We start from the raw sequence: 13,638 nt of genomic DNA, 5'->3' as shown, positions 1-13,638 counted from the left end.
GGACTCAAATTTCTGCCCTGCTAGCAGTCAGGTCAACTGTAAGTGCTGTTATTGTGAAATGCTCTGAAGTGATGACTCACTACTGAGTTCCAAACTGCCTTTGGAAGCAACGTCAGCACAATAACTGTTTGTCGGTAGATTCATTAAATGGGTTTCCATGGCCGAGCAGCAGCACACAAGCCTAAGATCACCATGTGCAATGCCAAGCATCGGCTGGAGTGGTGTAAAGCTCCCTGCCATTGGACTCCGGAGCAGTGGAAACGCGTGCTCTGAAGTGATGAATCACGCTTCACCATCTGGCAGTCCGACGGACGAATCTGGGTTTGGCAGATGCTAGGAGAACGCTGCATAATGCCAACTGTAAAGTTTCGTAAAGGAGGAATAATGGTCTGGGACTGTTTTTCATGCTTTTTGGACTAGGCCCCTTAGTTCCAGTAAAGGAAAATCTTAACACTACATCTTAAAATCTTAACACTATATAATGACATTCTAGACAATTTTGTGCGTCCAACTTTGTGGCAACAGTTTGGGGAAGAACCTTTCCTGTTTCAGCATGACAATGCCCCCGTGCACAAAGTGAGGTCCATATAGAAATGGTTTGTCGAGATCGGTGTGGAAGAACTTGACTGGCCTGCACAGAGCCCTGACCTCAACCCCATCGAATACCTTTGGGATGAATTGGAACGCCGACCGCGAGCCAGACCTAATCGCCCAACATCAGTGCGCGACCTCACTAATGGTCTTGTGGCAAAATGGAAGCAAGTCCCCACAGCAATGTGGAAAGCCTTCCCAGAAGACTGGAGGCTGTTATAGCAGCAAAGGGGGGACCAACTCCATATTAATGCCCATGATTTTGGAATGAGATGTGTCGACGAGACTACTTTTGGTCATGTAGTGTATTTTGAGTTCTGAAAGGCTTTACAGGGTTGCATGAATATGTTCCAGTGTAATCCCAAAAACTAGCGAGGGAGGGGTAACGGAAGGGAGCGATGAAGGGAAGGGAGGAAAGATAGATGAGGAGGGGAGGATGGAGGAGGACTAGGGAGGGGAGAGAATTAACAGATTTAGTGCCATCTCTCAGTTTGGGAGAGCCACTTAGTATTGACCACCTTAATCCCTTCATCCCTCTCTTCCTTCTTATCCCTCTTTACCTCTGTCTCTGTATCTGTCTACTCACTCTCTATCTCTCTCTCTCTCTCTCTCTCTCTCTCTCTCTGTCTGTCTGTCTCCCCCTCTCTTTTCTTTATGTGTCTGTATTTTTGTCTATTCAGATGAGTCTTTTTAATGCCTATGTTTGTGTGGCTGTTCAGATCCAGCCCTGTAGCCTTCTGTATACTGCTGAAATGTTGTAGTTGTTAAGCTATCCATAGCCATTCTCTAACTGGCACATATAATTCTCCAGGGAGGAGATGGTCGGCTAGGGTCATTCATCTATTCAGGCGGAACTAATGGTAATTTGTGGTACAGGAATTGCTGTTCTCTGCAAGTATGCGAATTAAAATGAAGAGTGGTTGCCATGGAAAAGGTGCGTTGCAGAATACAGTAGCTCATCTGTGATGACTACACACAGTATGTCACTACGGTCCATAGACCAGGTACAGATATTTAGAAAGTAATTGTTGGTACGTTTTAGAATCAAGAGAAATGAAATTAGGAGCCTTCACATCTAATAGAAAAAACATGTTAAAACTAGTAACATGATCGTGATTAATATTGGACTGAAGTATTGACACTTCAGGTGGGGGAGCAATAGTCGTTGGAGGGGGGGGGCTGCTGACAGCTTAAAGACGCTTTAATAAAGCGTGGGTATCTGTTAATCTGATGCCAGTTACAGAAGCAGAATCAGCTCTCTAATCCATTGACTAGCCTGATAATCCCACTCACAACGAGACCTCACTCATTAAGTAAACAAGTAAACACACACACACACACACACAGACAGATAAACAACACATACTGTTGAAACTGATGCCAGACAGCTCATGGTACCAGTACTGTGTGGAACCGTTTTAGGCATTGGTAACTCTCACGTCTAAGAATTGGGGTGAAATCAATTAATCCAAATTGGAATCTACCCATAATACTGTCTGTGAGAAAAGGGGGTGGGGGAGGGGGGGGGTGAAGGAGGGAGAATTAAATGGGAAAAATACAGTGGGGCTTAACAGTTGAAGTGGTGGATTAGATCTATTTTACAATAATACTGAGATTAGACACAGACACACAGGGGACGGAGGGAGATGGACTATAAACAACTGTTGCATCAGTGAATAATCCATAAAATAAAGAACTGGAAGAGGAGAACAAATTGTAAAAACTTTAGGGTAAACCATTCATTATTTGTAGTAGAACATTCTCTGACTGTGTACCTGACATTCACCTGTGTTCCCTCTGCGTTGTTTTACAGTGCACTGTTCTCCTCAATATTGTTGTGGACTCAGGATATAGTAGGAGAGAGATGGACTGAGAAAAATATATACAGAGACATAATAAACAGTCATTTTCATGTCTCAAAGAAAGAATAGGGTTAAGGCAGGTTATACTGCGTGCATGGGAAGTGAGATAGAGAGTGAAGGAGGCAGATCCTGCGAGGGAGGTGCCCTGTTCCGTGTAAGCCTGCTTCTTGTAACAGAGTTAGTCAGGATTAGGACATGTATCTGTGGGATCAGAGGGAGTTAGAGGGTCCCTCCAGACCAAAACCTCACACCATCTGTCTCAGTCAGTGCCCTGCCCTGCTCAAAAACAGGCCAAATCGCTATTTTACTCCCTGAAGTCCCTCTGCCTCCATTCTCCGTTTTCTCTACTATCCTTTTGACCCTTTGACCCAGGACAGGAGCTGTTTTATCGTATTAGGGTAAACAAACTGAGGTGGCTGTGGGGTTGGGGTGCTTCACTGGCTCTGTGGCAGGAAGAGCAACCCGCTCGTGTGGCTAATTATTGCCCTAGGCCGAAGCCTGGCCCTCTGCTCAACCACACGACACAAAGAGCCGTGAAATACCTACTACACATATTACACTCAAAACTGCGTATGCCAAACCTGAGTGTGATTATTACAGTAACTTATGTGGATAGCAGCTCAGACTGCTCCATTTTCAGTGACTCAATAGAAAAAACATAAGTTGCTCCTTTGCTATCATCATTTTAGAGGGGTGCAGCAGCATCACGTCTGAAAGTTAGCCAGCTGACATTGATAAACACACTGATATAGCCCTACATTTTCCGGTTTAAAAAAATGGGAAAATGTTATATGGGTGGTTGGGAGCATTGAGTCGGTTACCGTTTCAATCTCTTCATAGATTCATAAATATGAATCATAAATATTTCAGGATAGCTGGCTGATTCATTGATGATAAATCACCGTATCCAACCATCGCTGCGGTAGACTACCTGCAGGTGAGGAATCGAAGCATCTGAAAGGTAGCACAATGTTTTGAATCAGCAGGGGGGATTGAGAGAAATTGATACCATCACTCTATTAAAGCACTGCTGGAGTGTTGCTGTTCAGATGAAAGTGCTCAGAACAAGGGATTTTTTACAAAGGAGAGAAAGATACATGTCGGTTGGTTATGGGCTGAAACAGAGTCAGCTATTGAGGTGTCTGTACGCGGTATCATACTGTATGTGAGTTGTGATGTCTGAGCTATGTTGATGATTACACTACAAGTTTGCATTTCCTGCTCTGCCGGACAATTCTTAGCAACAAAATAGTGATCAAATGAAGATCCTGCTTCTGTATTTGGCATGAAGAATGAGGTAAGTTCCTCTGTACCTCTCTTTGTCCCGCAGACTCATGGGAGGCCCTGTTGGTTTAACCACTAAGCTTTCCCCCCGGAAACATAGATGACGGGAGATAGTGAGGGAGAGATAGAAGAAGAGGGGGGGGGGCTGTATGGGGGGGGGGGTGTATGTCAATTTGTAACTGTTTTTGCCGTTCTAGAGATAGTAGGATTGTCTCTGGTGGCTGTATTTTCACCACAAGGCCCAATATCTGATTGATAAATAGATAACATAATTTAATGTTAGTGTTGGATGGAGTTGAACGATAAAAATCAATGTGTGTGCGTCCTTTTGTTTTTTGTGTGTGGGTGTCTGTGTGTCCAAGCCTGTCGCACTATGTATTGGTTTTGTTTATACCCTCCAGATCAGATTTGAGCAGACAATATTAACTCACTGATTACTTAACGAGACATTACTAAGACACAGACTCCGGATCAGATTTGAGCAGACAATATTAACTCACTGATTACTTAACGAGACATTACTAAGACACAGACTCCGGATCAGATTTGAGCAGACAATATTAACTCACTGATTACTTAACGAGACATTACTAAGACACAGACTCCGGATCAGATTTGAGCAGACAATATTAACTCACTGATTACTTAACGAGACATTACTAAGACACAGACTCCGGATCAGATTTGAGCAGACAATATTAACTCACTGATTACTTAACGAGACATTACTAAGACACAGACTCCAGATCAACGAGTTGAGATTCAGAGGGTAATGAAAAAGTGTTTATTCTGCATTTCTCCGCTTGATGAATTTCAAAGGGGTAAAGAAAACTGCTCTGTTTCTGAGGCGAATTCCAAGAGACAAGGGGGTGTGAGGGGACATGGGAGTGTGAGGGGACATGGGGGTGTGAGGGGACATGGGGTGTGAGGGGACATGGGAGTGTGAGGGGACATGGGGGTGTGAGGGGACATGGGGCGTGAGGGGACATGAGGGGGGGGTGTGAGGGGACATGAGGGGACATGGGGGTGTGAGGGGACATGGGGGTGTGAGGGGACATTGACATGGGGGTGTGAGGGGACATGGGGGTGTGAGGGGACATGGGGGCAGGGACAGGCAAAGAACAAAGACATGGATCATGCCCAGATACCTGTATTATTATATCACTTGTCAGTTCCTTTGGTATCTTCGAGTTGACTTTTTCATGTAGAAAATCAAAGAATTATTTGAAGAGAATTGAAGTCATTTCCACTACTCCATCTACTCCACAAAACCGCATTTTATGATAATCCAATAGGGCCGTTCTTGAATTGAGATGGCATTTGCATCCCTTGCATTTGAAACACTTTGAAATTACAAATAGTTACACATCATATATGTTTTTGTTGATATTGAACTTTTGATTAATGACAAGTCCTTCATACTGCAAAACGGTATGTTTATGCATTGTTTAAAGTGCTTAGGGTAAGTAAATTGGTGAGTTCTTGTGACATGTTTTTGTTATTTAGAAATAAATATATATTATTTTAAATGCTAGACAGTGAACAAAAGTATTTAATATATTGTATGGATTAATAAAAACAAAGAAGGCTATTAAAATAGTTTTATTTTACTAGTATAGTGTCCCTCAGTTTTATGCATTGGTGTTAATGCCTTCAAAATCACTGGTTACCTTGAGGACCTTGAGCATTCTCTCCAGTAGCAAACTCTTATCGGGGAGAGATCTATATTAAATAAAATGATTAGATAATCATACCATTTTAGCATGTCATACATTTAAGGGTTTATTTGTGTGTCTAAATCCAAAGAGTTACTTGGTGTTAGCAAATTGAAAATTAAGGGAAATACCATTGTGAGAATTGTTAATCATGTCACTTTTTTAGTAAATTAATCAATTGTTTGGTCCTCACAAGGATAGTAGAAGAAACGTGTGTGTGTGTGTGTGTGTGTGTGTGTGTGTGTGTGTGTGTGTGTGTGTGTGTGTGTGTGTGTGTGTGTGTGTGTGTGTGTGTGTGTGTGTGTGTGTGTGTGTGTGCGTGCGTGCGCGTGTATGTAGAGTTGGCTAGGGGGATGGGTGTAGGTGCCTAGGTGTATGTTGCGGAGAGAGAGAGAGAGAGAGAGAGAGTGAGAGAGAGAGAGAGAAATTTGAACCATGCTTGCAGAGAGCCATGGCTTTAGAGAGGGATATAGGGGTGAGAGAGAACAGGGGAGCGTGACGAAGAGAGGGAGAGAAGGATTTGCAACAGAGAGGAGAGAGAGGGGGCAGTGATACTCAGTGACAGAGTACCATATACACTCACATGCGCACACACCCTCTCTCTCTTTTTTTTTCGCTCTCTCTGTGTACGCGTGTCTGTAAATCACTCATTCAGTTTAGTCACTGTTGTGGGGGGAAATGGTGAGAGGACCTCCAAACCTATCATCCAGTCTATGACCTACGGTAAGAACTGGTTTTCAACCTGTCTGTCTCTACACATCCTTTTCTCATTCCCTCTCATCACTCTCTCTTTCGGGGCTTTGTCTCTTCCCTAGTTCTATTCTACTCTTTTCTCTCTCTTTCCCCATGTCTCTCTTTCTTTCTGTCGGTTCTTTCTCCCTCTACTCTGGGCCAAAGCCAGGTTGAGGCCTCTGGGGCGCCCCATCACAGTTTGCTCTCTCTCTGTCACGGTCCATTGGGGACATCAGGGGGTACAATTCATGTGTTGAGCATTGGAGTGGAACCAGTAGAAACATCTGTCTGACATGAGTTATCATTATTCATTTGACATTAATGACGATGTTCATCATCAGTATAATCAGTGCTGTTACTGATGATTTGTTATAGAAATAGTGGGTGATGGTGTCCTATTCATTTTCTGGTTGTTGTTCCTGAATCTTATTTCAAATGTACTCATTTAGCTCATTTAGCACTGTATTTAGAAATAGGCACGTGTCCATGATCAGACAGCTTTTCAGTTTGTTTATGTACTTGTTTTGTGGTAGTTAGCCAACAGTCGAAGTTTCAAAACGTTCTAACATGAAAAAGAATGCAGAAAGATGGAGCGTCTCTGTCTGAATTGAATATCTTTTGACATGTTCAGTGAATGTTGGAGAATGCCTTTGAGGTCTCCTGCTGTAAGACTGTTTGTTGTCCTGTAATTCATATTTATTCACAAAATATCCAGAATATCTGCACTGTATAAAGTGTTTCTTAGTTCAATTTCCCTTAAGGAATAAAACAGCAGAGAAAAGTTACAGGGCTTCATTCATTCGCAAACGTTGCTTTGAAACGTTTAAAAAAAATGAATGTATCGGACACTATTCAATCTGTGTCGTTGAAGCGGTACAGATTGCTCGATATACATTTGAAGGTAATTCCGGATTGAGTCAATATATGCAGCGTTTACCGTGAATGACATATGCAGCGTTTATTGTGAATGTGGTCTCCGCTAACACAGGAACACAGCGTTTAAATGTAAATCACGCTGTACCAGGCCTTCTTAACTAGCACTCGTATTTTACCTCCCCATGCAAACTTTTTCCTCATGTGGGTGCTAGCAAGCTAACAAGCATACTAGGTACTGCTAGTTATAAACAGCCAATCTAAAGGGCTGGAAGCTTTAGTGAGCTTCGATTGGGCAAATAGCGCTGGGACATCACGTAGTATTTGCATAAAGTTCAGCTTTCCCCAACTTTGGTTCCGCCCTGGTCATGCTCCCTCGCCAATGCTCGCATCGCCCAATGGTCCCCCCGCCCACTTCGTTTCCCTCCAATGAAAATGAATGGAGCCTCCATTGTTTCATCGCCCTCCTCATGTTATATTAACATGTACTGTCATGTTTAACTTCAGCGATACGGATTGAAAAGAGCCCGACATTTCATGGGCTTGGAAATCTCCTTTGATATTGGGAATGCTAATGCTAGTGAATGTGTTTTGAAAAATGTAAATATACTTTGACTTGTTAGGTTATGAAATGAATGAGGTGTCTTTCAATTACGAACATTCTGAAGCCGTGAGATGGGGTAGAAGTTATATTATATTGCAGTTCGTTATCTTGAGCAGGGTGTCCCAAACTCACTCCTGCCCCCCAGTGTGCACGCTCTGGTTTTTGCCCTAGAACTACACAGCTGATTCAAATCATCAAAGCTTGATGAGGAGTTGGTCATTTGAATCAGCTGTGTAGTGATAGGGCTAAATAACGAACCGTGCACCCAGGGGTGGCCCCAGGACCGAGTTTAGGAAACCCTGATTTAGAGTGCACTGTGTTTGCTGGTTTGTCCCCGAAATTCAGATAGCATTGAAATGACAGACAGCAAGACTCAGTGAAAAAGATTAGTGGGACTTGACTATGGTCAATTATTTCATTATCACACCATTCCAGTCATGTGATGTTACACATGGTGTCAAAAAAAACAAAGTCTCTATTGTTTGATAAAGCCTATATCAGACATTGGTCTTTGCTGCTTAATAGCATGTTTATGACTGGCATATAGTAGGAGTGTTAGTCATATAGTAAGACAAGAATGTAAGACACATTTCTATAAAAGATAATTGCTATCAGTGGATAGACGTAGGACAGGTAGATATGGATATGGATCAGTGTGTGGGTGTGTGTGTCTCTATGGGGGACAATGGGGATCTGGTGAGGATTATTCGCTTAATACTTCAACATACAAACAGACCATTGGACACATACTCACACCGGAGAACAGCACTACCTAACATACTGCTGTAGAATCACTTCATTGAGTGCACAGGGTGACAGTTCTGATTTCTCTACTTTCTGGAAAGTTGGTATAATTGTTTTGTAACTGGTTTATTACTTGTACATGCTGACAAATTGTAAGACATACAGAAAGAGGTCTGGTGAAGAGGTCATTGGCAGTATGACGTGTTCAATTCTGTTCTTCCGTCTATGGCCAGATTGTTGTTCTTGTGTTTGTTTGCCACATCCTGTCCTCTTCTCTGTCCTATTGATGTTATCTTGACCTCAGTTCCTGTCTACCTAACACATAGAGATGACTTTGTACCAACTTTGAGAGAACAATCATCTATGCCATTTTCTCTCTCTCACAAGGACACAGGAAGACTGATTTTTCCACAGAGGACATTCGTCAGTCAGTCCAGAACTGGACACCAGGGCTGTCTGAGAGTCTGGAGGCATCAGGCCTGTGGTTGTGTATGGACTGCTGCTGCACTAAAACAGAGAGGTGGATTAACACACAACCCTGACACACGGACAAACTCAGTCTGTTCCCAAAGCGGTGGCCATGTCGTCTCCCTCTCTTCCCATGCCCTCCCTCCCCCAGTCCACTGGCCATGGAGTACCTCAATGACTTTGACCTCCTCAAGTTTGAGGTGAAGCCTGACAGTCCTCCTCTTCCTCCCTCCTGTACGCTCCCCAAGACTGGCCTCCCCCTCGATCCCTCCAGTTCCCCCGGCCCCTACACCAACCACCCTCCCCAGGACTCCAGCCTCAGCTCCAGCCCATACAACTCCCTGCCCCCCTCTCCAACGCTGAGCGATGCCCACCCACCTCCCTCAGCCTCCTCCTCCCTCTCTTCTTCCTCCTCCTCCTCCATCTCCTTTCCCCTGTCCATCTCAAACAGCTACACCTCTGGCATCAGTTCGGGCTCTCAGGGGAATATGGAGGGTAGCCCCTCCCATGGGGGTGCCCAGGGTCCTAACCCTGCTTCTTTGGAAGACCTGATCTGGCTGGCAGCACTGCAGCAACAGTTTGGAGGGGAGCCGGGGGGGCCTGCATCCCTGTTGGGGGCATTGGGAGGAGGGCCAGAGCGGGGAGACAGAGAGAGGGGGCCGGTTGGCAGCTTCCTGGGCTGTGAGGACGCAGTGGAGGCTCTACTGAACTCAGCTGCTGCAGCTGTTAGCTCGCAGGTATGTAACACTGTCCAACTTGTCTAAGGATGTCTGTAAATAATATGTTGTTATTCTCTTCTGATAGTGGGTTCGTAATAACATGTATAGACTATAATCAGTGTTTCTATTTCTCTCTCTCAACCTCTTTCCAACCCTCCACTACATCTCTTCTCTCTCTCAGTTTCCAGTGCTTTCCCAGAGTTCCAGCAGTAACCTCGGGGATTCAGGAAGTGACAGTGGAGGTGACATCTCCTGCTCCAAGGGGACAGATATGTGCCACCGTCCACTCCTCTACCTCTCCTCTGGCCCCCAATCACTCCCTAACGCCAACCCTTCCTCGGCAACCTACCCACAACCCCAGAGCCCCTCTGGCCGACTTCATCACCATCACCCACATCATCATCATCACCACCCTCACCACCCCATGCATGGCCATCATCTTCACCATCATCATCACCTCCAAGTAATTGATGGGGTCAGGGGGCGTGACAGTATGTAACAAAAGATGGTAGAATAACTGAGATAAGGGTCACTGTGGGAAGGCTAGCAACAATAGCACAACACCGGTTGGAGCTGGAGCATATGGGAGAGGCGAGGGAGAGGTGATAGAGGGATCATGCTGTAATGGATTGGGATTAAACCATTAGAACATGATTATGGGTGCATGTCATGTACCTGCTATAAGTATTGAAAGCATGCCTCAACGCTGAGATGACAATGAGTTTGGCTGAAGACCTTACACGTTTAAAAATGCATCACTTGCCCTGCAGGGGCAAGTGCCGAATATGGAATTAAATGTAATAATAGATGCATGTATTTGTAATGCGTCAACATTGATAAATGAACTGTGTTAAAGCTAACACTTACTAGGCTACATCAATTATTCCAGGGTCTCCCCTGGCTTTGCAAGAGTAAAGGGTGCTGTGTGTGGGGCTGCTAGTGCTGCTGTATATGGTTCAGTACTGTACTATAGCTGCATTCCCCATCCAGGTGTCTGAGAGAATCTCTATGTACAGTGTGTGAAGCACAGGGTGAGCTTATGATAATATCTGCTATTATTGCCGTGTATAATCCTGATCACTGTCACTCACACTCAGTCAGATTACCTGACAGATTATGGACATGTGCGGCCAAAATGTGCCTCCTGACACAAACAGTTAGGCACACTCACATCACACACACACAACCACATATGCACAACTCAGACACACACACACAAACAATCACAGAATCATTCTTAAATAGACGAGCAGACTGTAATCTAATATCAGTATTACGTATAGGCCTATTTATAACTAGTCCACCATACCAGCTCCATCGTATTTCCTACTATACGTAAGTCAGACAAACATGTTTAAGTCCTCTCCACAACTGAAATTCATGTCAACATTTTGAAGTAAGCATCTCTCTCCACCTCTCCCTGTGTGCAGTGTGGTGGGGTGGATGAACGTTTCTCGGACGAGCAGCTAGTGAGCCTGTCAGTGCGGGAGCTGAACAGACACCTGCGTGGCGTCAGTAAGGACGAGGTGGTGCGTCTCAAGCAGAAACGCCGTACGCTAAAGAACCGAGGCTACGCCCAGTCCTGCCGCTACAAACGCTTGCAGCACCGCCACGCACTGGAGTCCGAGAAACACGTCCTCACACAACAGGTAGGATACACACACACAATAACAACAACACACCATTGCCAACAATTCCAAAATAATAGCTCTAAGAACTCTCTAATCTCTCTGTCTCTCTCCTGTCTGTCTCTCTCCTGTCTGTCTCTCTCCTGTCTGTCTCTCTCCCCTCTGTCTCACTCCTGTCTGTCTCTTTTCTGTCTGTCTCTCTCCTCTCTGTCTCTCTCCTGTCTGTCTCTCTCCTGTCTGTCTCTCTACTGTCTGTCTCTCTCCTCTCTGTCTCTCTCCTCTCTGTCTCTCTCCTGTCTGTCTCTTTTCTGTCTGTCTCTCTCCTCTCTGTCTCTCTCCTCTCTGTCTCTCTCCTCTCTGCCTCTCTCCTCTTTGTCTCTCTCCTGTCTGTCTCTTTTCTGTCTGTCTCTCTCCTGTCTGTCTCCCTCCACTCTGCCTCTCTCCTCTCTGTCTCTCTCCTGTCTGTCTCTTTTCTGTCTGTCTCTCTCCTGTCTGTCTCCCTCCACTCTGTCTCTCTCCTGTCTGTCTCTCTCCTGACTGTCTCTTTTCTATCTGTCTCTCTCCTCTCTGCCTCTCTCCTCTCTGTCTCTCTCCTGTCTGTCTCTCTCCTCAGTTGGAACAACTACAGTGTGAGCTCTCTCGGGTGCTGAGAGAAAGGGACGCCTACAAGGCTCGCTATGAGAAGCTCATCAGTACAAACAAGGCTCAACCTACCCGCGCCAACAACTCCCCCTCACCACCCCCTGATTACTTCCTCTGAGGATATACCCATGGTGGAGGACACAAAAGTGAGAGATGTGAGCGGTGTGTGAAAGAGGAGGTCAGCCTAAATAAGGCTGTCACTGAGTAATCAGACTTGGGGAGGAAGGGAGGGAGGGTTTGGTGTGTGTTTGCGTGTGTGAAGGTTGGCAGATGGGTAGTGGGGTTAGGACAAGGTCCTATATGACTGTCAAATTAGCCCGCTGAGCAATCAGGTGGACTGTTAACTAAGGGTTAGAATCGATCCCTATATTTCTTCATAAACAGGACTAATGGTGAAAACTGATATCACTGTGACGTTCATAGTAGCACAAAGACGCAATGAGACATTTTCAGGATGCATCCTGCGCTGGTGAAATCGGGGCATTGAAGGACACAGGTCATCCTCAGACTGACCAATGCGAAACCAAGGGCTTGTCTTCAATAAAAAGCTCCATTGTATAATTCATCGCCCCTATCAACTGATCTATGCATATTTCTTTCAAGCAGAACAAATCAAAAGATGAACTTATGTCCAGACAATGGTTGGGTTGAATCCATTCCCTGACAACACACTGACAACACCCAACACAGTGTGATGGTGTAGGTCCGCTGGACGCATTGGAAACCCAAAAGTCTGAGCAGTGCAGTGGTGCAGGATGTGTGGGGGTGTAGGATGATCTTCAAGTGTCCATGACATGCAGTTGTACTCGCCAGCTAATATTTCACAGTTGCCTACCAAGACGTTTTTACTCACCAAGACATGTTACTCACTATCACATTTGAAAGAAGAAGAATCATAGAAAAAGAATGTACAAGGATCATTTTCCTGAGAGTATTATTGTGGTTGTGCTAAATGAATATGGAGATACACTCATGTATAGAAGTTATGCATTTAGAAAAAGGATGCAAACGAATCCATACTTTGCTTGTTGAAAATAACAAAACTATGACAATGAAGAATAATTGCGGTGTGCTATCTGTGATTGGTGTTTTGTTTCAAGAGGATGAACGGACATCCCAAGAGAGCTCTTCTGTCAACTTGTACTGTAGGAACTCCACAATCAATCAAGCTTTCCCACTAAGACGTGAAGCAAGAGACTGTGGTTGATGTAGTTGTTGTGGTCAATTTGGTCTGTACAAAGAAAATCCACAAAAAAAGGCAGAGTGCAAAATGATATGTGTGACTGTGTACTGTCTTCCAACTTTGATATTACAATCTAGGGTGTGCTGAAAACACTTTTGTAAGAGAGCGACGACCATAATGCAACAAGCACCACAGAGCTGGACACTGTGGATTCTCAAAGACTGGGGTGAAATGAAAGACAATGCAGACATTCAGAGACATCTCGTGAAATTTGACCAGGATGGCGACATTAGAGCTATTTGTTTTGGCTAGGTGTAGGTTAATTAAGTGATTTATCTGTTTTATTTATTCACTTATTTATTCACAGTATTTATTCATTGTTTATTTATGTACCAATTCTTACTATTTTAATTTGACTGGTTTACAATTTCATCTACAAGCTTAGTGTGTACTTTTATTTCCAAGCAGGATAAATCAATACTTCAATTATCTTTTTGATTATTTTCAACAGTTGGATTACAATCATTATTGCCATCATGGCTTATGCTCCTGTTGTAGTGTGGTTTCCTATGAAATAAAGACAATATTTTTAC

General features: G+C 44.3%; 1 protein-coding gene across 1 annotated transcript; it reads left to right on the top strand.

Annotated features, from left to right (window-relative positions):
* The first annotated feature begins 5,945 nt into the window (after window positions 1-5,945).
* Window positions 5,946-13,638, top strand: LOC115145149 (transcription factor MafB-like). The gene is given in 6 exon segments (XM_065003136.1): window positions 5,946-6,175; window positions 8,800-9,017; window positions 9,019-9,610; window positions 9,774-10,055; window positions 11,023-11,241; window positions 11,834-13,638. Coding segments are annotated over 5 exon segments (1,272 nt in total). The 5' UTR covers window positions 5,946-6,175; window positions 8,800-8,985; the 3' UTR covers window positions 11,981-13,638.

The sequence above is a fragment of the Oncorhynchus nerka genome, linkage group LG17 (genome assembly GCF_034236695.1).
Source record: "Oncorhynchus nerka isolate Pitt River linkage group LG17, Oner_Uvic_2.0, whole genome shotgun sequence".
Taxonomy (NCBI): Eukaryota; Metazoa; Chordata; class Actinopteri; order Salmoniformes; family Salmonidae; genus Oncorhynchus; species Oncorhynchus nerka.
This window is presented reverse-complemented; position numbering and strand designations above follow the sequence as displayed.